This window comes from Geotrypetes seraphini, chromosome 2, assembly GCF_902459505.1.
Source record: "Geotrypetes seraphini chromosome 2, aGeoSer1.1, whole genome shotgun sequence".
Taxonomy (NCBI): Eukaryota; Metazoa; Chordata; class Amphibia; order Gymnophiona; family Dermophiidae; genus Geotrypetes; species Geotrypetes seraphini.
Window position 1 is genome coordinate 18,603,550 of NC_047085.1, and position 27,630 is coordinate 18,631,179.

Sequence of the window (27,630 nt, forward strand, 5' to 3'; positions counted from 1 at the left end):
CATGCTAGCAAGAGCAAAAGTGGAAATGTCCAATCAGAATGGTGCACAAAAAGTGTCTTTCAACTCATCTGATAAATCCAAAATAACTCATTCATCCAAAGTAACTCAATGACTCGACATGATCATGTTTCGGCCACCCGGCCTGCATCAGGAGTCTTAGGAGTCCTTGGGTATCAATTGGATAAATATGCTCTAAAACACAACGATCAAACCGTTGCTCCGAATCTGCAAGGTTGTGTTGGTTTGTAGCGTCACAAGATTCGGAGCAACAGTTTGATTGTTGTGTTTTAGAGCATATTTATCCAATTGATACCCAAGGACTCCTAAGACTCCTGATGCAGGCCGGGTGGCCGAAACATGATCCTGTCGAGTCATTGAGTTACTTTGGATGAATGAGCTATTTTGGATGAATAAAGACATTTGGATTTATCAGATGAGTTGAAAGACACTTTTTGTGCACCATTCTGATTGGACATTTCCACTTTTGCTCTTGCTTGTTTGATTTTTGTGGATTTTTTCCCCTGTTTTAGTGGACATGCATGCTAGACCACAATTTTGGTGGTGGTGGTGGGGGAGAAAACATGGATGCTAGACCCATGATGAGGGAGAGGAGGAGGACATGGATACTGGACTGCAAGTGGGAGAGGGGGATAGAGAGGCCAGTCACGTGTGGGGCAGGAGGAGGGGGACGGGTACATGGATGCTAGACCATGATTTTTTGGGGGGGATGGAACATGGATGCGAGGCTCGTGATGGGGAGAGGATGTGACTTGGATGCTGGACTGCAAGTAGGGGGGAGAGAAGGGGACATGGATTCTGAACTTCAAGTGGGAGGGGGGAGAGAGGAGGGGGACATGGATGCTAGATCTGAAGAGGGAGGAGTAGAAAGGAGGGAGCATGGCTGCTGAACCCGTTTGTAGAGGGGAAAGGGGTGGGAAGGAAACATAGGCCAGAAAGGGGGGAGGGGGTGATAAGGAAGAGATTCTTGACCGTAAAGAGAGGGAGAGCTAGACCATGGAGAGTAGGGAAGAGATTCAGGGTGCAAGCGAGAGAGGTGGTGGGTGGGGTGAGGGGACATGGTTGCTGGTCCCGCAATTGGGGGTGAGGGGGATGATAGAGAGAGGAAGTGACCAAGACCAGAAAGGGGATGGGAAGGGAGAAAGAAAGAGATTCTTAGCCAGTGGAGAGAGGGAGAGAGAGATGCTAGACTTGGGGGGGGGGGGCAAAGATGGGATTCAGAGTGCAAGTGAGAAAGAGGAGAGATTTAGAGGAAGACAGAACTGCAGTTGGAGGGAAGGAACTGAGGAGGTTGGAACCTGCAAAAGGAAATGACAGAAAGGAATTTCAGATCTCAAGATAGGAGAATTCACACAAAACAGTAAACTTTGTAGAATTTTGAAATATTGTGTGCGGAATTTTCAAACTTTTTGAGCAGAATTCTGCCAGGAGTAAAACAACTTGTCTTGAGTTTAGCCTCCTGTCTAAGAATCTGTTTATCTCAATGCACTCTGTACCACCCATCTTGTCCCTCTCTAATATCTGCACTTGGCCCCTCGGTTATATGATCAGCTGTATTGTAGAAAAGCATTAGCATCGTATCTGTTATTGAATGTTCTGATGTTTGCTTATTTGGTGACCTACAAATCTTTAAACAAATCATTGTGCTGCCATTCAAGTATTACAGAGACATCCATTCACACCAAACACAATACATTGAAAATCATATATCAGACAAAAATGGAGAAAAACAGACCTCAATTCTCTGACTCCTCGACTTGTAATGAATCAATTGGAGCCCATATCATCATAGGTCTGTAAAAAACTCTCCACATAACATTTATAATCATTCACATACTATATTTTCCGCCTTTCACAGTAAATTGTTCTTTTACTTGGTGTCCACCGTAATAAATTTTCAAATAATTTTTATAGATTGTTGGATGAACTTTTTAGATATTATTAGGTGTTTCATAGGTATTACGCCAACATTGTGTTGTATCTCTTTGATTTGAATTTCAGTGCTGTTTCATGGTAGTCCTATTATTAAGTTACAATTTGCTTTTATTTCATTATATTTGTTTATATTTGATCTTTTTACTGCTGTTAACCAAATTATACGCTTTATGTTGAATTGTACTTGCTGTACATCGCCTTGGGTGAATCTCTTCATAAAGACAGTTAATAAATCCCAATATATAAATTAAGTTTATAATTGTCTGTTTTATCCCCTTATTCTGACAGAAAATTGCAGAGAAGTCCAAATCTTTGCTTCCCACGGCTCAGAGAAGTAGCAAGCAGGTAGGTGTTTATCTGCTTTATTTGTACACTTTTATTGAACAGCTGTGTGCAAAAAATAGCTTTATTAATATCTTAAAATGTTTCTGAATGCTGTTTTAGGTCCTTAAGGGCCCTTTTCAAACATTGCACCGTGACTGTGTACTGAGATTTGATTGCTCTTGAAGGAGGACTGTCCAGGGAAATCCGGACATCTCGTAACCCTACCTGTTGGCAAATAATAAGAGATGCCACAGACCCCCCATAACTCAAGGCCCTTAACACAATACACAGAAATTAAAAGGGGAATGCATGGGATACATTGTCTGTCAAGCTCTGCAAGCAACTGACATGTTGAGGATAATTTTCAAAACCATGAATAAAACAGTCCAATAATAACTGTTATGAAATTGCCTCTAAAAATATTGTCAATAATTATTCTAATGTAATCAAGCATATAAGATAGGCATGGCTGTATCATTATATAATTAAATAAATAAATAGTGGATGAGGGTAACCCAGACGCACTGCACAAAAGAAATTTAGAGAGGTGCAATGACATGTCACTTAGATAAGATTTCAGATAGTGCTGTCTTGTTACATGTGGGTACCGATGACATAGGAATGTGTGGGAGGAAGACTCTTGGAAACTAAATTTAGGCTCTCAGGTAGGAAACTGAAATCCAGAACCTCCAGGTTAGCATTTTCAAAAGTGCTTCCTGTTCTGCTAAGGCAGAACTCCAGAGTGTCAATGCATGGATGACAGAATGCTATAGGAAGGAGGTTTTTTGATTTGCTAGGAACTTGGCAACATTCTTCTGAAGGCGGACTCTGTTCTGTAAAGATAGGCTCCACCTTAACTGGGGTAGAACCATTTAAAGGAGATTTAGCAACTTTTAAACTAGGGGAAAGCCAACAGTCATTCAAAAGTGGATGGTTTGGAACAAGTTATCTTTAAGTAATATCATTAGAACAGGGAAGATAAGGTCTCCTGATAGTGAGGTTGCAATAAAGACCATAGTAGACCAGATATATTGGGGAAAGGAGAAAGGCTAGGAATGGAAGAATGAAAGATGCTTAGAACAGCTGTGGAGAGTGATGAGGATAAAGCAAACATGCTAAACAAATGCTCCTCCAGTGTTCATGGAAGAAAAGCCTAGAGAACAGTCATGGTTGGCTTCCGAGGGTATATCTGGGAATGGATTGGATATTGCACAGTTGAAAGCATTTATAAAGCATTCATAAACAGCTTGAAAATCTGAACGTGGATAAAGCTATAGGATCAGATGGGACACATCCCAGAATGCTGAGGGAGCTCAGAGAAACTCTAGTGGGATCTTGTGAGGATTAATTTAATAGATCTTTAGAGGTAGGTTAGAAGATTGGAGACAAGCAGATGTTGTCCCTCTTCACAAAAGCAGGGACAAGGAGGAAGTGGAAAACAACAGGCTGGTAAGCCTCACTCAGTGGTAGGAAAAATAATGGAGTCACTTTTGAAGGAAAATACAGTTCACTTTCTAGATGGTTTTATCAAAGAAAAATCCTGCCGAATGAATCTGATTGATTTCTTTGACTGGGTGACCAAAGACCTAGATAAAGGACAGGTGCTAGATGTAATCTTGGATTTCAGCAAAGACTCCAGAATAAGCTGAGAGAGCTGAATTTAGGACCCAAAGTGGTGAACTGAACTTAGAAACTGGTTGACTAACAGTTGATAGAGGGTGGTGGTAAATGGAGTATGCTCAGAGAAAATGAAGGCGAGTTGTGTAGTGCCTCAGTGGTTGTTACTGAGGCCAATTCTGTTTAATATATTTGTGAGACATATTGCTGAAGGGTTAGTTTAAGTTTCAAGTTTATTTTTGACTTATTGAATCGCTTAATTTAATTTGCTAAGCGATTTACAGATAAAAAATAGATACATCAGATTAATTATAAAAGGATACATAAGTTTGACACATTATCATACAAAATAATAAATAAAGTCATACAAACTAACAGACACATAAGGAAAGAAAGGGTAGAACTACAATCGTATATATTAAAGAAAACATAAATGGTAAAAACAACAGGTGGAGATAACGGGGAAATAAAAAGATAAAAAAGGAAAAATTTGATAATAATCCTTAATTAAGCTTATAAATTAAACGCATCTTTTAAAAGGAAACTCTTTAAGCTGCTTTTAAACTGTTTCAGATCATTTTCTACTCTAAGATACTGGGGCAAACTGTTCCATAATTGTGGGGCTATTACTGAAAAAATGTCAGGGCGACGAGTTCCAATGACTTTTAGTGTTGGAACTGTTAGAAGTTTTTGATCGGTGGATCTTAAAGAGCGTGACGTACTATGTGGAATGAGTAGTCAATTAATAAATTGGGGTTCATTTGTAGTTAATGTTTTAAAAACTAAAAGTAAGATTTTAAAAGTAATGCGATGGGCAATAGGAAGCCAATGTGACTCAATCAAGAGCGGTGTAACGTGGTCAAATTTTTTGCGGTTGTGTATTAATTTGATAGCCGTATTTTGTACTATTTGAAGACGTTTTTTTTCTTTTTGGGTGACATTTATTAATAAAGAGTTACAATAATCAAGCTTAGAAATAATTAATGAATGAATCAATATGTTTAGTGATTTTGGCTCTAAAAATTTGGCAATTGAGCGGATCATACGCAATTTGAAAAAACATGTTCTGACAGTGTTAGTAATGTGTTCATGGAAAGATAACCTAGAAGATAACCTAGAAGAAAAGCTTTGCCTTTGTGTGGATGACCTGAAGAAAGCCAAAAGAGTGGATACCCCCAAGAGGAAGTAGAAACCAAGAGAAAAGATCTTAAAAAAATCAGAATAATAGAATGTCTGGCAGTTGAAATCTAATGTGAAGAAGTACAGGGTGACACAGTCGGGGTACAGAAATCTAAATAGATGTTCAAGATAAGGGAGAGATTGATGAGCACAGTTCAGGAAAAGGACCTTGGGATGATGGTGTTTGAGAACCTCAGGATGACAAAAGCGAAATAAAACATGAGAATGAGTGAAAGAAAAACAGTAGACGGGTCAATGAGTCGTCTTAATTCCAAGGGATTGAGTACTAACCTCTGAAAGCAAAAATCAATCAAGAAATGTTCCAGTCTGCCTTACTTCACAACTTCTTGGTTTCAAAGTAGATTAACTACGAGCAGCTCAGTTTGTGAGAACATGGAACTGTAGAGTTAACTAGGCAGAGATTTTGTTGGGTTTTTAAAACCACATTTTAAAGGTGGCGATATACTTTCGTTATTTTCAATTCAGTCTGTATTAATTGGTTTACTTCTTTTTTAAAATAATCGCAGTTAGGCATTGCTGCTTTCTGACAAAGTTTGGACAGCTTTTTGTCTGCAATGTAAAAGTTTCATGTGGTAACTTAAATCATAAAGTGCCATGCAGTGTTACATAAATTGTGTTGAAAGAAAGCTTTGTAAACACAGCTTGAGGTTAGTGAGAGAAGGGGGAAATAATCTCTGCCACAAAAGAGCGGACTTTGTCTCAGTCCTTGTTCTGAAATATTTAGTTCGCTAAGAGTTGGCATGTTATGGTATGGTGGGGAGGGAGGGAGGAGGAACATAGTCAAAATTAACTGATGGATTGTTAGACTCTGGTTTTCCAATTGAATAAATGAATTTCAGAGTGCAAATGATTGTTTTCTCTGGGGTCTGAACAGATAGTTCATTCAGTAAGGAATAGCTAGTAAAAACAGTGGCATATGGTACGCAGCAAAACGTGACGAGGCAGAAGGAGGCTCTTCCATTATGAAGCAGCTGCTCTGCAGAAATCAGGTCTACATGTTGACTTCCAGGCCATATCTACCGTATTTTCACGTAGATAACGCGCACCCGTGTAAAACGCGCACACGGGTATAGCGCGCGGGAAACCGAAATATATGTTAAAAAAATTTTATATACCGCGCACACCCGTATACCGCGCATGCTGCCCCGACTCTCCTTTCGCCCGCCCCGACTCTCCTTTCGCCCGCCCCGACCCTCCTCTGGCCACCCCGACTCTCCTTTCGCCCGCCCCGACTCTCCTCTCCCCCTTGAAGTCCTGTCCCCACCCTGAAAGCCTGATGCCCCCCCGACGTCCGATTCACCCCCCTGCAGGACCGCTTGCACGCACCCGCACCCCCACCCCGAAGGACCGCTCGCACGCACCCGCACCCCCACCCAGAAGGACCGCTCGCACGCACTCCCACCCGCACCCCAACCCTGAAGGACCGCTCACACGCACTCGCATCCCCACCCCGAAGGACTGCTCGCACGCACTCCCACCCGCACCTGATGTCAGAGAAAGGGCGGGACCGCCGGAAGAGGAAGCAGCGCAGGCGCAGGACTCACAGAAGGGCCAGGCCGCCAAGAGGAAGCAGCAGGACACCGGTAGGAGCTTCTACATGATGGGGGGGGTCGGGAGGCTGTGGGGGTGCGAGCGGTCCTTCAGGGTGGGGGTGCGGGTGCGAGTGCGTGCAAGCAGTCCTTCGGGGTGGGGGTGTGGGTGCGTGCGAGCGGTCCTTCGGGGTGGGGGTGCGAGCGGTCCTGCGGGGGGGTGAATCGGACGTCGGGGGGGGGGGGAACTATGTAAAAAAAAATTTGCACAACGCACTCACGCGTATAACACGCAAGGTTATGCACGGTTTGTAAAATCGTGTATAACGCACGCGTTATATGCGTGAAAATACGGTACTCTGTTTGCTGGTGCACTTTATAACTATAAAACTGGAATGGGACGCAGTGCTCTGGAGGAGGTTTCCAGAAGTGGCATCATTGAGCTACTAGTGCAAAAGATGTGAGCAAAAGCCAAAGAAAGAAAGATGGACAGACAGACAAACGATGATAGCTACTGGTTGGAATGTGTCCTATTGGGGAACAACATCTTCTGAGCACTGCTTACCAGTGGTGTATTATAGGTCAAAGAACAGCAAGAACGTACAACCTTAATTGTTCTTTCTACATAGAACATGTTCTCTTTCAGAACATACATTTGTTTGGCATTTTTCTTTTTTTTTTCTCTACAGAGTCCCAGAGCCCCTTTCTCAGATCTGGCTGACGATGAGAAGATCTTCAATGGTGGAGATGGGATGTGGCAGAATCACAGTGAGACTCAGGACCAGGCGCTGCTGGAGGAAATCACAGAGGAAGATCTGGAGATGGTTCGCCAGCGGGAAGAAGCCATTCAGCAGATAGAGGTCAGTGATGGTTCTGAAGATAAGCTCTCTTGACTGAGCTCTTACTGATCTGGAAAACCCATTAGTTGTGCACCATTGACTTGAACTCATTGAGAAGTTGCTGAAGTGAACTCTTGTGGCGTACTTCATAGTTTCACTGCAAGGGGGGTACTGTCAGGGCTCATGACTTCCAAATCCAATAAAATCTATAACATGCATTAATCTTTGTAAATCATGTTTGTGTTGTGCACCTGTATAGTTCTGTGTGGCATTTCCTCGAGCTATTTAACTGTTTTTCTTTTAAACTTTTGAGCAAAAAACATTTATAGGGGTCGTAGACTCAAGAGCAATGTAAGGAAATTCTATACGGAGAGGGTGGAGGATGCCTGGAATGTGAGAGAGGTGGTGGAGAGGAAAACGGTGATGGAGTTCAAAAAAACGTGGGATGAACACAGAGGATCTAGAATCAGAAAATAAGATTAAATATTGACTAAGGCCAGTACTGGGCAGACTTGCACGGTCTGTGTCTGTATATGGCCATTTGGTTGAGGATGGACTGGGGAGGGCTTCAATGGCTGGGAGGGTATAGATGGATGGAGACTTCAGTAGTTGGAACCTAAGAACAGTACTGGGCAGAGCTTTGGATTCTTACCCAGAAATAGCTAAGAAGAAGAAGAAAAAAAATTAAATTGAACCAGGTTGGGCAGACTGGATGGACCATTTGGGTCTTTATCCGCTGTCATCTAATATGTTACTATAGGAAACTTGAATTAGCACAGATTTGGATCTTTCCAGCATTGTCTGGCTTCATCTCTATGCTTGAGGCTTCATCATGCTTCATCATTGAGGCTTCATCTCTATGCTTGATGACCAGCACTTCTACCAACAAGTTTTAGAATTTGGCTAATTCATCCTCCTCTTTTTGAAGAAATTAAGGCCCAGATTCTCTGTACGGCACCGATATCGGCGACCGCCTAAAAAGCGGCTGCCGATTTTGTGTCAATCACGCGATGGCGCTGTATACAGAATCACACCTCCAAGTAAGATAGGTGCCGGAAACGTAGGCCAGGGCTTTCCAAGCTGACATTTCTGGTACCTATCTTTGTCATGAATCACCCCTACGTATGTGCTTTAGGCTTCCTTACGCCTCTTCTGACGTTAGTCATGCTCACAGCGGCATTAGGCAGCCTAGAGTGCTTATGGAGGCACAATTCCAGTGCTGATGTTTTAGGCACAGGTAGGCACTTTTAACTTTACCGGGTGTTTTTTTTTTGCTGTTTTAAATGGTGCTTCTTAATTAACTTAGGCACCGGTAGGGCACCATTTGTAGAATTTCCCCCTAATGGTATATAATAACGGTTAGGTCAAAAATAATAGGAAGTGAGGAAAATGCTCTCAAAAATATACAGAGGTGAGAGGTCAAAATCAATGACGAAAATATAACTGGGAAATATAACTCTTCTAATTAGAAGAGACCGTTTCAACTTATGAACACAAGTTGTTGTCCGATTCACATAGCAACTATGTCTCTGCCATTTGAAGTTTTGTATTTCTCCTTTGGGTTCCTTGAAACAGACCCTCGAAACATGGTCCATGTCGGGACCTGCTAACACATCTTAAAGCGAAGTGGAGTGGTTTTTCCTCTCATTGCCATTGAGAACAAAGTTATTAATCAATAGAGCACGTAGCCTCACTTACTATTTCTCACATCAAAGTCAAACACAGTGATGGGACGGTGGTTCGACTATAGGAGCTATGGCTCTTGGTCGGATTACACAAATCTGAGTGTATGTGAAAAATTGTATTACTTTATATTCTCATCATCTATATTCAAGCCTTACTATTTGATTTACATATTGAGAAGTCTTGTTCCCAGTTATATTTTCGTCATATAATAACGGTTGTCTTAACTTTTGTTTTTATGTGCGTTTATTGTTATATGTGTGATGTGTTTTTGTATGTTTTACTTATATTATGAATGTATTGTTGCGAACGACTTAGAAGCTTTTATGAAAGGTAGATTATAAATATATTGAAATGAAATGAAATCTGTGTGTGCAGCGTATACATGAGCAAGGATATTTTGTTTTCAAAAGTAGTCTACATGTGTGGGCAGCATATATGGTCTGTGCTAATGTTATTTATTCATGCAGCTAAGTACTTTTAAAACTAAACTAAACCTTAAGTTTATATACCGCATCATCTCCACAAAAGTGGAGCTCGACACGGTTTACAGGAATTAATATAGAAAGGAACTCCAATGGAAAGGAGAAGGGCTTGGTAAAAAGAAAGAACGAGGGGGCTTAGTATAATGGAGAGGGAGGGAGTAGTTACATTTTAACGAAAAGCCAGGTTTTCAAATGTTTTCGGAAGCGTTGGAGGGAGGTCGAACTCCGAAGAGGGGCAGTGAAGCTGTTCCACAGCTCGGTGATCCTGAAGAGGAGGGTTATCCCAAGTTTTCCTGTATGGGATATGCCTTTTAAAGAGGGGAAGGCTAATTTGAATTTTTGAGTGGATCTGGTGGAGGTAGGATTTGAGGAGAGCCAAGATAGAGGAAAGAGGGGAGGAAGGATGCCGTGTAGAGATTTGAAGGCTAGACAGGCGCATTTGTAGTGAACCCTGAGGATAACTGGGAGCCAGTGAAGCTTAGACAAAAGCGGGGAGACGTGGTCGAATTTGCTCTTAGTGAAGATTAGTTTAGCCGCGGTGTTCTTAAGTATATATAAGCATCGAAGTAAAAATATAAGTATAAAAGTTAAAGATTAAATTAAACAAGATCCGGTGCCGAAAGGTCACATGAAGCCTTAGATAGCGAGACTATTTGAGTCTGGGGTGGTGACGCTGAGGATCTGGAAAAACGATTTGGAGTGAGGGTTATGACGGATGTATTTTTGAAGTAATTACATCAGTGTTAGTGCCGTGCTAATGTTGTTCCCTGTTAAGGAGCTGCATAGTGATATGCTATAGTATTTCACTCAGTTGTAAAATGATTAGATGCTGTGGCAAGAGGGACTTTGAGTCATCAAAATCTGTCGAGGTCTGTAGCAGCCTTTACCAGTGCCAAAGTATCAGATCTTGTCTTATGAATACAAATAATACATTCACGGGTTTATTTATTAATGTGTTAATATCTTAGCATGCTTTAAAATTCCCATTTGAGATTTATCTTGTTAAAATGAACTGTGCAATTTACTTTAAACTCCCCCCCCAAAAAAAAAAAAAAAAGATAACTTCATCTAATGCATCTGCCCGTGCAGTGTCTGGCCTTAGTATCATTCATGCTTTTTATAAAGGGCCATCCATTACCCAAAGAAAATTTCCCCAGCTCTACAGGAGACCCCACATGCTCTGATCTCCTCTGTGCCCTTTTCTCTTTTTCCGTGAAGACTTCAAACGGGTTAAAAGCTTCCTGACACCAACTCCTCTCCAGCTCCCCTTTACCCACTCAGTCCTAAATTGGGGCAGGTGGAAACATTTAATGATGTAGACCAGTGGTCTCAAACTCGCGGCCCACCAGGTCCTATTTTGAGGCCCTCGGTATTATAAAGAATGATTCTTTATCTAATCTAATCTAATCCTTAGGTTTGTATACCGCATCATCTCCACGTTCGTAGAGCTCGACGCGGTTTACAGTAGGAGAAATAGGAAGGAACTACAACAGAGGGTTAGAGGTAGAAGTGCGAAGAAAATTTAGAGGACTTAGAATGCCAAGATATAAGAGTTTCCTTGATTCCTAAGTTGGAGGGAGACTTACATTTTTTGAGAAAAGCCAGGTTTTCAGATGTTTGCGGAAAACTTGGAGAGAGCTCAAGTTCCGAAGAGGGGAGGTAAGGTTGTTCCAGAGCTCAGTGATTTTGAAGTGGAGGGAGGTCCCTAGCTTTCCTGTGTGGGAAATGCCTTTTAGCGAGGGGAAGGATAGTTTTAATTTGTGGGAGGATCTGGTGGAAAACTTGTGCTGGCAATTGCGTTCTGGAACGTTGCCCGCCTCACTGCTGTAACCTCACGCAAGCGCTTTCCTGCATCTGTACGCGATTGTGAGCTGGAGTGGAGAGGACAATCGCGTACAGACACAGGAAAGCACTTGTGTGAGGTTACAGCAGTGAGGCGGGCAACGTTCCAGAACGTAAGTTAACCATTGGAAGCAGTGCAGCTTGTGCATGTGTCCGGTACTGGAGGAGGTGAGAGCTGAAGGCGGTTGCGGATGCGACCGCCGGACACTTAAGGCACAAGTTTTCCATAAAGAATCATTCTTTATAATATTGAGGGCCTCAAAATAGTTGGTCCAAAATCTTGTTTCTTGCAGTTGATACTTTGATGACAGTTTTATATTTTCTGCATGTTGCACTGCTTTCAGCTTTGTATAGCTGAAATTATCAAAAGCAATTAAGGAAAGATTTGTATACTATAGTTTATAAATCTTTCCTTAATTGCTTCTGATAATTTAAGATTTCAGATAATCCAAATTTTGGATTTGTAGGTACTTAACTCATGCAAAGTTGTTATTTCTTTAATACCGTGTTTCCCGGAAAATAAGGCAGTGTCATATTCATTTGGGGCCCAAAAAAGGCACTAGGTCTTATTTTCATGTACATGATCATCTCTCTTCCTTTCCTTCACCCCAATTCTTCCTCTTTCCTTTCCTCCACATGTGCAACATCTTTCCTCCCCTCTCACCCATCCCCTTGTGCCTTCCCTCTGCAGCATCTTTCTATTATTCCATCCCTCTCATCCCCTGTGCAGCAGAACCCTTGCTCAGCTTCCATCCTTCTCTCCCTCCCATCCCTCGTGCAACAGAACCCTTTGCCCAGCTTCCATCCTTCCCTCCCATCCCTCATGCATCAGAACCCTTGAACAACCGCTGCCATCCCCACCGCACAGCCGAACCACCGCTGACCCTCCATCCTTCCCTCCCTACCGATCTCCGCCGACCGTGACCATAAATACCTTCCGGCAGAGGAGCGTCGGGCCAGCAGCACTCACAGGCTGCTTTGAGGCCTTCTCGCTGGGGTCTTCTGTGTGCCGCATTACTGATGATGTCATCAGTACACAGAAGGCCCCAGCAAGAAGGCCGCGAAGCAGCCTGTGAATGCTACTGGCCTGACGCTCCTCTGCCGGAAGGTATTTATGGTCGCGGTCGGCGGGGATTGGTTGGGAAGGAAAGATGGAGGGTCAGTGGTGTTGTGGGTGGGAGGCAGGGCAGGGGGAAGCATAGCTGCCTACGACTAGGGCTTATTTTCAGGGGCAGGGCTATATTAAGACCTACCCCGTAAATCATGCTAGGGCTTATTTTCGGGGTAGTTCTTATTTTCAGAGAAACACGGTAAGACATTAACTATTTTTTTCTGTGGCCCTCCAAGTACCTACAAATCCAAAATGTGGGCCCTGCAAAGGGTTTGAGTTTGAGACCACTGATGTAGACTGATTTAATGCCCCCTTGCATCTTGGCAGAGTTGGATCACTCAATCATCATGTGACACTTCAGAGTGAGCCAGGATACAAGCAAATGTGGATCACTCCTGCCCCCGCTTGTTTCTTCCACTGCTTTGGATGAATAAATGTGGGTATTGGTGGTGGAGGTTCAGGGTTTGGAGCACCTTGCAAAGCACTCATGGACTGTGGGAGAGGAAGAGAAGGAAATTGGAGTTCTGAGTCCCTGTATATCTCTGGAGAATGGTGATGGCCACCCTGCTGAGGAGCTGGATAGGGATAGACAGCTTTAAGGATAATGGAGCAGAGAGAGTGTTAGCATTATTAGGGTTAGAAATGTACCATATGTGTATTACTGGCAGCAGTAAATCCAGATTACTGTGCTATTCACTAAAAACTTAATGATCTTTACTGCACACCACACTGAACTGCTTCCATTAATGCATGATTTTAACTTCTTTAGTAAATAGAGCCTTAAGTAAGCAGTGATGTACATACCAAATATATCCATGGTGGAAGCATTACATTATTTTATATTACATAGCTTCATATATGTATGTGGAGGACAGGAGAGACGGGAGATATAGATGTTTAAATACTTAAAAGATATTAATACAGGACCAAACCTTTTCCATAGAAGGGAAAAGGGTAAAACTAGAGGGCATGAATTTAGATTGCGGTGTGGTAGACGCAAGAGTAATTTTAGGAAATTCTTTTTCACAGAAAGAGTGGTGGATGCCTGGAATGCCCTCCCGAGGTAGTTGGTAGAGATGAAAACAGTGGAAGAATTCAAAAAAGTGTGGAACGAACAGAGAGGATCTCTAATCAGAAAGTGAAGGGTATAAATTGAAGAACTAGGGCCGAAACGGGACAGATTTACATAGTCTGTGTCCTGTATAGGGCTAGCCAGTTTGGGATGTTTTCAACCATGCCATCTGATTACAGGTGGCCCTCTTTGCCTGGTTCCTTCGATCTTCCCAAACATGATGTCCTTCTCCAGTGATCTCTCTCTCTCTTCTGATGGTGTGACCAAAATAAGACAGTTGTAACTTCACAATTTGAGCATCGAGTGGCATAGCCGGTTTGATGTCTTCCAGAATCAATTTGTTAGTTCTTCTGGCGGTCCATGGCACACATAAAATCCTTCTCCAATACCAAAGCTCAAATGAGTCACTCTTTTTTCTGTCTTGTTTCTGTAGTGCCCAACTTTTGCATCTGTAACTGACCACTGAGAAAATGAGTGTGTGGACAAGCCTGATCTTTGTTTGCCTTTGAATACTTTGTTGAGAGCCTTCATTGAAGAGCAACCAAGTGCTATTCTGTGGAGTATTTCCTCCCTGCTAGTTGTTTCAGAGAAGAGCGACTAAAATGGTTAAGGGGCTGGAGGAGTTGCCGTATAGTGAGAGATTGGAGAAACTGGGCCTCTTCTCCCTTGAAAAGAGGAGACTGAGAGGGGACATGATCGAAACGTTCAAGATAATGAAGGGAATAGGCTTAGTAGATAAAGACAAATTGTTCACCCTCTCCAAGGTAGGGAGAACAAGAGGGCACTCTCTAAAGTTGAAAGGGGATACGTACAAACGTAAGGAAGTTCTTCACCCAGAGAGTGGTAGAAAACTGAATCGCTCTTCCGGAGTCTGTTATAGGGGAAAACACCCTCCAGGGATTCAAGACAAAGTTGGACAAGTTCCTGCTAAACTGGAATGTAAGCAGGTGACTCTGGACTCATTTAGAGCACTGGTCTTTGACCTTGGGGCCACCGCGTGAGTAGACTGCTGGTTACGATGGACAAGACCGACGATGAACACTTCACCCCAGTAAGGACACGAAAAATAACAAAAGTAGTGTCTTGGGTGTTTGAGGTCTTGAGCGTAATTAGAATTCTGTTAAGTTTGTTCACAGTCGGTTGGAGTTGTGGAATTAATATTCATATTCATTGTAGATATCCTGAAAACCTAATTGACAAGGTGGTACACCAAGACCAACTTGGGAAACACTGATCTACTACTACTATTTATTATTTCTATAGTGCTATTAGATGCACGCAGCGTTACACATTAGAACAGTGCGCAGCCGACAGTCGATCAGGTGTTGATGATTCGGAAGACAGTATCCCGAGAAGATACTGAGTGGGGAAAGTGTTGGGAAGACACTAATGGCACAAAACAGGAGCTGAAAAACCAAGGGAGCCAGACGCAACAAGAGGAGGTTAAATGGAGTGTACTACAAGCGGAAGACAAAATGGAGCAAGATGAAGGGGAGAATCAAAAGGAGGATAATAAGAACATACTACAAGGGGATAACAAGGGAGTCAATAACCAGGAGTCTGTAGGACAGGTAGGGGACAGAAAGAAAAATGAAACACAAGGGAAAATAACAAGGAGGATAAAATACCAAGACATGTACACTAATGCAAGAAGCCTAAAGAACAAAATGGGGAAACTAGAAGTCGTGGCCAAAGATGAGCGCCTAGACATCATAGCGATCACGGAAACATGGTGGAACGAGAAAAACAAATGGGACATAGTACCGCCAGGGTACAAGCTCTACCGAAGAGATAGGACACACCAGAAAGGAGAAGGAGTAGCACTTTACATACATTCACTCAACCGGAGTGGACGCAGCAATAACAAATGACCAACTGGAATCACTATGGGTTAAAATACTGGGAAGAAAGGGAACCGAGATAAAGATGGGGCTGTACTACCGCCCAAACAGAATAGTGAAAGATGTATATCAACTGTTATACAAACAAAATACTACACCAAGTTGATAATGATAGATAAACCTAAGTGGAGGAAAAGATCTCAGATGCACCACTAAGGGAACATATACTTTTTTTCCCTGTAATCATGTGGTGTTGGGTTTCTTTCATCGATCAAAAACCTCCACTATTTATAAATTTACTAACCATTGGTAAAATTTTTATTTATATTTTTTAAAATCAATGGTAGCTTATTCAATATTTGAAATGACACTCATAATATTAACCATTAAATAATGGATTATTAATCAAAAATGCAGAAAAGAAAAATGTACTTATCTGCAGCTGAAGAGACAGGTTAAAGTGCTCAAGTGCTCCAATCAAAGTGCAAAAATGCCAATGCTGAAAAAGATATTGCACAAAAAAGATAAAGTGCTCAGTGCTCATTCATATTGCACAATGTTCATTCTACAGATGTTTATCAAACATGCAGAAAAGATCACTTATCTGCAATTGGAGAAGCAGGTTTCAATGCTGTACTAAAGAGCATATAAAGTGCTATGTGCTTAGTAGCGTTATCAACTCATGTTGCACAATCCGCTCATATTACACAACGCTTAACACACAACTCTCTCTCAGCTCGCTCAACGGGTCCCGTTTCACCCTATGAAGGGCTTCATCAGGAAACGAGTGCTGATAACGCTACTATGCACATAGCACTTTATATGCTCTTTCTCCCTTGAATGCTCTCCCTGTTTCTGGCATTGATGCAGTGGGTGTCAGGTCAAAAGCGCGCCGGGACAAAGGCACGCCAGAACAATTGAGCGCAGTGCGCGCCGCCGCACCGCTCTAAATTACTGTTTTTAGTGCTCCGACAGGGGGGCGTGGGGGGGAACCCCCCACTTTACTTAATAGACATTGCGCCGCGTTGTGGGAGCGTTGTGGGGGGTGGGGGGGGTTGTAACCCCCCACGTTTTACTGAAAACTTCACTTTTTCCCTGTTTTTAGGGAAAAACTTCAGTTTACAGTAAAATGTGGAGGGTTACAACCCCCCAAACCCCACATAACGCCGGCATGATGTCTATTAAGTAAACTGGGGGGGTTCCCCAACAAAAACCCCCGTCGGAGCACCTAAAAACTGTAATTTAGAGCGGCGCGGCGGCGCACTCAATTGTCGGCGCGCGCTTTTGTCTATGAACCGATGCAGTGTCCTCCTTGGTAAAGACAGACGCAAAGAATGAGTTTAGCCTATCCGCAATCTGTTTGTCTTCCTTGATGCACCCTTTTCTTCCTTGATCAACCACAGATTTAGCAGGCCTGAGACATCTAGATCTAGATATTTGAATATCTTTATCCAGCTATATTCAGTGATATTGATTTATTTCATTTGAGATAACTGGATAACCTAGCCTGTTATGTTTGACTGGATATCACTCAGCTGAATATTGATTCTGAGCTATTTGTGGGTTCTGTTTGTTATAAAAGACCAAGGCTTTTTCCTAGAATTTTAACACTGCAGTGAGAAGTCATTTTTTTCTGCAAATAACACATCAATTATGGTAGCTTTTCTCTGGTATATTTAATCTGAGATGTCTATACAGATACAAAAAAGTGATTTGAGTAAAAAAGTACAAACAATGATTTCTTAATTTATGCTTTCATAAATGTTATTCCTGAATTTTCAAGTTCAGGAAGTAAGAGCTATCAAAAATATTTTAGGTTATACCTTTTCTTAGGACTAAAACCACATGTATGACTAGTTTTTGAAAGCTATAGATAATATTCTTTTATTGTGGCAATATAAAAAATAGTCACTGTATTAAGTTAATCTAATTAGAAATACCGCCTACAAACTCTCTTTGTTAACTTGTATTTGTCTTTATCCAATTGAACTAACATAATAACTGTACTGTTTTATTCAAGTTAAGGGCTAAAGCTTAATGACAATGAAATAAATGGAAAAAAAAAGAAACCATAGGACTATTCCATGTTTTATTCAGACTGAAAAGAAGCACCATAGTTGGTTTTCTTTGAAGGATATTGTTGCTTTATTTCTTTTGAATCAGATGGCAAAATTGTGGAGGGTATAAATTATATATGCAATTTCCAGTAGAAAGGGTACTGTAGTCTGGATGGATGGGCTATATCCTGAACTCGTCAGTTCCTAGCAGAAGGTGACGGGACTAAATCGTGCGAGACAACGGCGCGCCAACAACTGAGCGCAAGGTTGACGGCGCGCCGAAGAAAAGCACTATTTTAAAGGCCTCCGACGGGGGGTGTGGGGGGGACCCCCCCCCACTTTACTTAACAGACATTGCGCTGGTGTTGTGGGGGGCTTGGGGGGTTGTAACCTCCCACATTATACTTAAAACTGAACTTTTTCCCTAAAAAACAGGCAAAAAGTTCAGTTTCAAGTATAATGAGGGGGGCTACAACCCCCCAAACCCCCCACAACGCCAGCGCGATGTCTGTTAAGTAAAATAGGGGGGTTTCCCACCAACACCCCCCGTCGGAACCCTTTAAAATAGTGCTTTTCTTCGGCGCGCCGTCAACCTTGCGCTCAGTTTGTCTGCACGCCGTTGTCTCGCGCGATTTTGTCTATGAACCCTAGCAGAAGGCTGTCACTCACATCTTTCAGCTCTGCCTCCTTCCTCTGTGCCCTGTCTCCTCAAGTTTCAAGTTTATTAAAAGTTTGTTGTACACGCAATATCAAATACTTCAATGCGTATGACAATTTAAAATTGGGAGACAAAATAAAACAATTTGTATCACCAATGACCTGTACAGGGGCATCAACACCTTCTTCCTTCTACTGACTACGCCTCTCTTTATACAGCCCAGAATCCTTCTAGCAGCAGCCACTGCCTTGTCACACTGTTTTTTCGCCTTTAGATCTTCGGACACTATCACCCCAAGGTCCCTCTCGCCGTCCGTGCATATCAGCTTCTCTCCTCCCAGCATATACGGTTCCTTCCTATTATTAATCCCCAAATGCATTACTCTGCATTTCTTTGCATTGAATTTTAGTTGCCAGGCATTAGACCATTCCTCTAACTTTTGCAGATCCTTTTTCATATTTTCCACTCCCTCTTCGGTGTCTACTCTGTTACAAATCTTGGTATCATCTGCAAAAAGGCACACTTTTCCTTCTAACCCTTCAGCAATGTCACTTACATACATATTGAACAGGATTGGCCCCAGCACCGAACCCTGAGGGACTCCACTAGTCACCTTTCCATCCTTCGAGCGACTTCCATTAACCACCACCCTCTGGTGCCTGTCCGACAGCCAGTTTCTGACCCAGTTCACCACTTTGGGTCCTAACTTCAGCCCTTCAAGTTTGTTCAACAGCCTCCTATGAGGAACTGTATCAAAGGCTTTGCTGAAATCCAAGTAAATTACATCTAGCATATGTCCTCGATCCAGCTCTCTGGTCACCCAATCAAAAAATTCAATCAGGTTCGTTTGGCACGATTTACCTTTTGTAAAGCCATGTTGCCTCGATCCTGTAACCCATTAGATTCAAGGAAATACACTATCCTTTCTTTCAGCAACACTTCCATTATTTTTCCAACAACTGAAGTGAGGCTCACCGGCCTGTAGTTTCCTGCTTCATCCCTGTGACCACTTTTATGAATAGGGACCACATCCGCTCTCCTCCAATCCCCAGGAATCACTCCCGTCTCCAGAGATTTGTTGAACAAGTCTTTAATAGGACTGGCCAGAACCTCTCTGAGCTCCCTTAGTATCCTGGGATGGATCCCGTCTGGTCCCATCGCTTTGTCCACCTTCAGTTTTTCAAGTTGCTCATAAACACCCTCCTCCTGAATGGCGCAGAATCTACTCCATTTTCTCGTGTAACTTTGCCAGACAATCTCGGTCCTTCTCCAGGATTTTCTTCTGTGAACACAGAACAGAAGTATTTGTTTAGCACATTTGCTTTCTCCTCATCACTCTCCACATATTTGTTCCCAGCATCTTTTAGCCTAGCAATTCCATTTTTTATCTTCCTCCTTTCACTAATATATCTGAAAAATTTTTTATCTCCCTTTTTTACATTTTTAGCCATTTGTTCTTCCGCCTGTGCCTTCACCAAACGTATCTCTCTCTTGGCTTCTTTCAGTTTCACCCTGTAGTCCTTTCTGCTCTCCTCTTCTTGGGTTTTTTTATATTTCATGAACGCCAACTCTTTCACCTTTATTTTGTCAGCCACTAGGTTGGAGAACCATATCGGCTTCCTTTTTCTCTTGTTTTTATTGATTTTCTTCCATAAACATACAAAAGTAATTAGCGATACAAAAGGGAAGAGGGCTTAGCTACAATCTTTAAGGAAAGTAAAAGAACATTTAAGGAAATAACAACTAACTAAACTAAACCTTAAGTTTGTATTCCGCATCCTCTCCACAATCGTAGAGCTCGGCACGGTTTATAAGAATTGGTATAGAGAAGGAACTCCAATGAAGGGTTACAGGAGGGTAATAAAGAATGTTTTAAAAATATGGCTAAGCCTAAAAGGAGATAGGGGAGGCTGTGACCTATACATAAGGTTTGGTTAAAATTAGGTATTTGAGTCTGGGATTAATGATAGATGAATTATCCTATCTATGACTCAAATGCGTCTTTGTACAGTTCTTTCCTTCTGCAAGCAAGTTGAGAAAGGTGCCTTTCTGATTTGTTCTGAATCTATTTTGTTATTTTGGGTTGGTTTTTTTTAATCCAAATCATGAGGCTTTCGGTGCTCAAGAGGACCCCAGTAGCCCTGGGACATTTCTGCCTGGGAGAAGAAGCATACTCGCTGAATAGAAGTCTGCAGCTAACAGGGGAGCCTGTTTAGCCGGCCTGCATTTTCATTTGTGGAGCTTGGGGACTGTTCATAAGAACATAAGAATTGCTGCTGCTGGGTCAGACCAGTGGTCCATCGTGCCCAGCAGTCCACTCACGCAGCGGCCCTCTGGTCAAAGACCAGCACCCTAACTGAGACTAGCCCTACCTGTGTGTGTTCTGGTTCAGCAGAAACTTGTCTAACTTTGTCTTGAATCCATGGAGGGTGTTTCCCCTATGACAGAGTGCGGAAGAGCTTTCCAGTTTTCTACCACTCTCTGGGTGAAGAAGAATTTCCTTATGTTCGTACGGAATCTATCCCCTTTCAATTTTAGAGAGTGCCCTCTTGTTCTCCCTACCTTGGAGAGGGTGAGCAACCTGTCCTTATCTACTAAGTCTATTCCTTTCAGTACCTTGAATGTTTCGATCATGTCCCCTCTCAGTCGCCTCTGTTCAAGGAAGAAGAGGCCCAGTTTCTCTAATCTTTCGTTGTACGGCAACTCCTCCAGCCCCTTAACCATCTTACTCGCTCTTCTCTGGACCCTTTCGAGTAGTACCGTGTCCTTCTTCATATACGGCGACCAGTGCTGGACGCAGTACTCCAGGTGAGGGCGCACCATGGCCTGGTATAGTGGCATGATAACCTTCTCCGATCTGTTCGTAATCCCCTTCTTTATCATTCCTAGCATTCTGTTCACCCTTTTCGCCGCCACCGCACATTTCATGGACAGCTTCATCGACTTGTCAATCATAATTCCCAAGTCTCTTTCCTGGGAGGTCTCTCCAAGTACCGCCCCGGACATTCTTTGTTTTCTTCCTCTTGTCACAGGAGTGGTTTCATGGGGGTCTGAGATCTCAGTCTTACTTTGGTCCGTCTGATAGCCTAAAGAGCGCAGCTATGTGGACACTTAAGAGACAGATTTCTTCTCCAGATTTCAGCTACAGTGTGAGCTGAGGCAGACACAGCACCAGTACAGAAACAATTCAGCACTGTGAGTACAACCTATAGAGGTCTATAGAAAAATCAGGGTGGGGGGAGGTGATATTTCAAAAGTGCAGTTTTGAGGGTTTCTGGGGCTAGCTTACAGGGTCAAGGATCTGGCGATTGGATTCCTCAAGGTGCAGGTTGCTAGACTCTCGTGCTTCAGAGCTTGAGTGGAAGGGGGGTTCTCTGACTTCTCATCCTGATGTGGGTAGATTCTTGAAGGGGGTGCTCAGATTACAGCGCCATATGAGCCTCTACAGAAGACTTGATCTTAAAGTTAAGACAATTTTCCTGGTGGCTATCGCTTCTGCGAGAAAAGTGTCGGAGCCGTTTCTCAAGTTCACTGAAGCTGGGGTTTCCCTGCGCATGGTCCCTTTCTTTTTGCCTCTGGTTCAAAGAAAAAGAGCTAAGTTTTTTGAAGTTGCTGGATATGCACAGAGCTCTTCTTCGTTACCTAGTGGTGACCTATGATTTTCAGCTTTCAGATCATCTTTTTGTTCTAACCAGTGAGGCTGGATGGGACAGGCCAGGGTCTAAGGCACCAATTGCTAGGTGGATTTGCATGGCAATTTTGTCAACTTACAATGGCTGTGGCAAGCAGCTACTGATGTCTCTGAGAGCACATTCCACTAGAAGTGTGGCTTCTTCATGGGCAGAGGACCGGGCAATTCCATCCGAGGAGATTTGTAGAGCAGCTACATAGTCCACTCTCCATACCTTGATTTTCATGTAATTATAATGCATCTGTTAGTTATTTTCTAACACTTATGATACTCTTTTGGATTGAGATGGATAAACTCAAGACCAATGCACCTGCTAGACAAACTACCGGCTGGTAAGCCTCATGTTGGTGGTAGGAGAAATAATGGAGTCACTGCTGAAGGAAAAGATAATTAACATTCTAGAATCCAAATGGAATGGCTCTTGTATACCGCCTTTTTGTGGTAACACATTTAAAGCGGTTTACATATATACAAGTACTTATTTTATACCTGAGGCAGTGGAGGATTAAGTGTCTTGCCCAAGGTCACAGGGAACAGCCTGGGATTTGATCCCACAACCTCAAAGTGCTGAGGCAACAGCTCTGCCACTAGACCCCTCCTCACCTGCAGGATACAAGGCAACATATATTTACCAAAGAGAAATCCTGCCAAATGAATTTGAAAGATTTCTTTGACTGGGTGATCAAGGAACTGAATAAATGACATGCCCTAGATTTAAACTAGTTGGAGTTCAACAAAGCCTTTGATACGGATCCTCACTGAAGATTCTTGAATAATCTGAGAAGGCTGAACTTAAGACCCAAAGTGGTGAACCGGATCAGAAAGTAGTTGACTGACAGGGTGACAGTGGTGGTAAATGCAATTTGTTTGGAGAAAAGGAAGGTGCTTTATTTGGTTTAATAAATTTATACAAGACATTGCAGAAGGGTTTGAAGGAAAAGTTTGCCTTTTTGCAGATGACATGAAGATAGCCAATAAAGTGGATGCCCAGGAGGGAGTAGAAACCGTAAGAAGAGATCTTCAAACATTAGAAGAATGGTCAAAAGTCTGACAGTTAAAATTTAATGTGACTATTGCAGTTAGAAATCAAAAATCTTAGCAAAATTCTCTTAGTACGCTGGCTATTCGAAGTGCACATTTTGAACAAAATCTGAAACATAATGGTGGGGGCCCTTAGACTACTTGGCATGGAAAGACCCTGCTTATTCCTAGGATAAGCAGTATTGAATCTGTTTTGCTACTTGGGATCTAGCTAGGTGCTTGGGACCTGTGTTGGCCACTGTTGGAAACAGGATACTGGGCTTGATGGACCTTGTCTGTCCCTGTATGTTTTTATGTATGCCAATTATAGGACAGTCAAGCCATTGTGACATCATTGCTGACGTTGGCTCTTAGGCATTGGTGGAATGAGGCATTATGACATCACAATCTCAGCTCTGGAATGTTGCTGCTCTTTGGGCTTCTGTCAGATACTTGTGACCTGGGTTGGCCATTGCTGGAAACAGGATACTGGGCTTGATGGACCTTCGGTCTGTCCCAGTGCAGCAACTCTTACTGTATGTACTGTCAGTTCTCAAGAAAAGATACAAACCACTAGAATCTACCGAAACACAGAGAATGATTTATAAGGTGAAGGGCCAAAGACCAACCTCATCTTTGTCCAAATTCAATCTAAGTGTGGTGGACACCTGGAATGCGCTTCCAGAGGACGTTATAAGGCAGAGTACGGTACTGGGGTTCAAGAAAGGATTGGACAATTTCCTGCTGGAGAAGGGGATAGAGGGGTATAGATAGAGGATGACTGCACAGGTCCTGGACCTGTTGGGCCACCGCGTGAGCGGACTGCTGGGCACGATGGACCTCGGGTCTGACCCAGCAGAGGCATTTCTTATGTTCTTATGTTCATCTAAAAGGGGCAAGAAGATCTCTATCAGTACTATAACCCTATTTGAAACCTACCTGTGAGAGATTATCCAGCAATTTATAGGTCTCTAGGAAGTCTTGAAGCAGGCTAGCCATCCTCGGCTTTATCAATCTTCTTATGCATAGCATATAGACCTGTAACTTTACAATAGCATTGGATCTGTGTGGGTATTTTTTTTTTTTTTTTTAAGGAAAGAAGCAAAACTACAATTTTTCAGGAGCCTTAAAATAACCCTGATTGAAAATAGCAGTTCATAAAAGATAACAAATCAACCAAGAAGGCCACTATTGCCTTAACTGATTTTACTAATACCAAGGTTTTAAGATCATCAGTTGTTTCACAAGTTCTTATGTCCATATTTAATTACCGTATTTTCACTTAGATAACGCGCACCCGTGTAAAACGCGCACACGGGTATACTGCGCGGGGAACACAAATTTATGTAGTAAAATGTTAATATAGCGTGCACACGTGTATACCGCGCATGCTAAAACCTCCTCCCGCCTACTCCGAACCGGCATCCTCCCCCCCCCCCTGCTTGCGTCACCCCCCCTCCCCCGCAATCCTACATCCCCCCCCCAGCACCGCAAATACAACTCTTACCCGATTGGGCACCGGCACCAGCACCAATGCACAGCATGTGCCAGTGCCAGTGCCCGAAGATCCTCCCTCGTTGGTTTGGGCTGGGCTGGGCCGGGCGGTGCGAGAGAGATCCTCCTTCTTCCTCTGCTGGGCTGGCCTAGGCTTTGAGCATTTGCGCATGCTCAAAGCCTTCTGGTCTCGCTCTCTCCGAGATAATCGAGAAAAAAAAATTGTAAAACACGCTGACACGTATAACGCGCATGGTTATGCACGGTTTGTAAAACCGTGTATAACGCGCGCGTTATATGCGTGAACATATGGTACTGTAGGGTGGGATGAGGAGAGTGTTGTATTTGTTGTCAGTCCCTAAAGATTATTAAACTCCACTGATAACAAGGACTGCCTAAAGGTTGCAGAGTTTTGGGGGGAAAAAATTGTTTAATCTAGTATATGAAAAAGCTGAACTATCTAGCCTTAACAATTTCAGTTTTATAATCTTTAAATTTCAGCCTCCAGGATATCCTAACCCTCTTTTTTGTCCTGAAATATGCTGGTGATATTCACAAGATCTACAGCCTTGACAACATTTCACTTTTTAACCCTGAAGCCCTGCACAATTTCAGTACGGCACTTGCAAATAGAGATTCCAGTCATAAATCGACCTTTCTGGGATAGCAACCTTAAGGTTAACATAACCTTAGAATACTTTATTTCACAAATGTCAGTCATATCAAGCCTTCTCCTTGAAATCCATAGAAAAGAGATATAGGCTAAATTATTTACAATTTCAGGCATGAGATAGAAACGACAAGACAGCAACGAAGGATCTGCTATTCTGGGAAACATTTTTTAATGTTGCACTAGTTCTGCATACAGTTTTTGAACCAAATCTGAGTCATAATGGTGGGGAGATTTTTTTTATTTTAGACCACTTGGTATGGAATGACCCAGCAATGGATTTCCCCAAGTTCGTCTCAGTAATGACTTATAGACTTTTAAGAAGTTATCCAAAACAGTTTTTAACCCTGCTAAACTACGGTAACTGCTTTTACAACATCCTCTGGCAACGAATTCCAGAGTGTATTAAAACTTGAAGGAAGAAATGTTTTCTTTGGTTTGTTTTAAATCTACCACTTAGTAGCTTCATTGCATGCCCCCTAGTCCTACTATTTTTGGAAGCAGTAAACAAGTTATTCACATCTACCCATGCCATTCTACTCAGTATTTTATAGACCCAAGGTCTTTTGGTAGTCCCCTCTTTAAAAGTGATCGGTACCCCCTTCGTTCATCAACCCAAGGTCTTTTGGTAGTCCCCTCTTTAAAAGTGATCGGTACCCCCTTCGTTCATCAACCCAAGGTCTTTTGGTAGTCCCCTCTTTAAAAGTGATCGGTACCCCCTTCGTTCATCAACCCAAGGTCTTTTGGTAGTCCCCTCTTTAAAAGTGATCGGTACCCCCTTCGATCATCAACCCAAGGTCTTTTGGTAGCCCCCTCTTTAAAAGTGATTGGTACCAGACGACATGATATATTTTCAATAGTAGCCCCCCAAGTCTGGAATTCTCTTCCCCAATATATAAGAGACGAAAAAGACATTAGCCGTTTTAAAAGTAATCTCAAAACCTTCATGTTTAAAGATGCTTTTACCTCCTGTATGGAATAGTCACAGTGCAGCAGTCCTTTTTATCAAAAATAGAATAATAAAAAAATAAATAAATAAAAAAAAGATACCATTCCTAATGTTTTCTCCCTTATTGTCTCCCTCTTTTTAAAATGATTAATATTGTAACCTTATCCCTTCATCCCTTCACAACCAGTCATGTCTGTTGGTCTGTAGGTCTCACCCCTTTTTCGATTTGTTATTATCATTCTTTTGTATTTTAATGTATGTACAAACTTGGATTTTAATGTAATTCGCTTAGTATTTTATGTATAAGCGATTCATCAAATTTCGAATAAACTTGAAACTTGAAACCTCTACCTTTCCATATAGGGAAGTCTTCCCATACCTTATATCATTTTAATCGCCTTTCTCTGTACCTTTTCTAATTCCGCTATATCTTTTTTGAGATGTGGTGATCAAAACTATACGCATTCGAGGTATGGCCGCATCATGGAGCGATACAAGTGGTGAGACAGGGTTGAGATTTGTCGTGCCTGACAATCCATGTGTGCTTGTTACAGTTTTCCAGGTCTCACCGCATTTACCCTTCCCCCCCTTTCACAAAAGTGTAGCGCGGTGTTTAGCGCCAGCTGCGGTGGTAACAGCTCCTACGCTCATAGGAATTCTATGAGTGTCGGAGCTGTTACTGCTGCTGCTTTCGGCCCTAAAAAACACGCTACATTTTTTATAAAAAAAAAAAAAAAAGGTAGGGGGTAGTCTGGAATCACCTTTAACCCCCAATCCTTTTTTAAGCTTTTCTTCAACTGTTAGGGTCTTTTATTAGAGAGATGGGTTCCCAGTTGTTTTATTAAAATGTTACACTACCTGCATTTAGAAGGTCATGGTGGTTCTCAGTCTGATTACCAGGTGTTCCTTTTCAGAAGTCACATGATTTATACATTTCAGGAGTTACCATATTTTTCACCTGACCATAAGGCACACCCTAGATTTAGAAGCGGAAAACAAGAAAAAAACATTCTGAACTAAATTCTCCCTGCCAGGCTCTGCACCCAACCCCACACTCCTTGCCAGGCCCTGTACCCTTTCCCTGCCAGGCTCTGTACCCTGTCCCCCCTCTGGTGGTCTAGTGGTAGGCCGGGACAGGGCACAGATGTCAAGGCAGATGACTTTTTAAAATATGCAATGTCACTTCAGTAACAACTATAGAAAAATAGACAAATATAGTACAAAATATAGACAGCAGATATATATTCTCAAAACTGACACATTTTGATCACTAAATTGAAAATAAAATCATTTTTCCTACCTTTATCGTCTGGTGATTTCTTTCTTTCTTTCCTTCCTCAGGCCCAACAATTGTCCCTCCCTCCCTCCCTCCTATGTTCCCCTCACTGCCTTCCAGCCTTTGTCCTCTTTCCCTCCCCCCCCCCCCCCCCCCGTTGTCTGGTGATTTCTTTCTTTCCTTCTTCAGATCCAACAATTATTCCTTTCTCTCTCCCTCCTGTTCCCCTCATTGCCTTCCAGTCTCTGTCCTCTTCCACCTCCCCAAGCCTGCCTGCTTGCTCACTGGATTTAATTACCTCCCGCTGCTGCTCTGAGGA

At 42.6% G+C, this 27,630-nt stretch overlaps 1 protein-coding gene across 8 annotated transcripts in view; it reads left to right on the forward strand.

Moving 5' to 3' along the window:
- Positions 1–27,630, forward strand: part of TSNARE1 (t-SNARE domain containing 1) — an 843,012-nt gene that overhangs the window by 324,033 nt on the left and 491,349 nt on the right. For all 8 annotated transcript variants that reach the window (XM_033933058.1, XM_033933059.1, XM_033933061.1 and 5 more), the window contains 2 exons: positions 2,242–2,298; positions 7,313–7,483. In XM_033933058.1, coding sequence (XP_033788949.1) covers positions 2,242–2,298; positions 7,313–7,483 — 228 coding nt within the window. The remainder of the gene's footprint in view (positions 1–2,241; positions 2,299–7,312; positions 7,484–27,630) is intronic.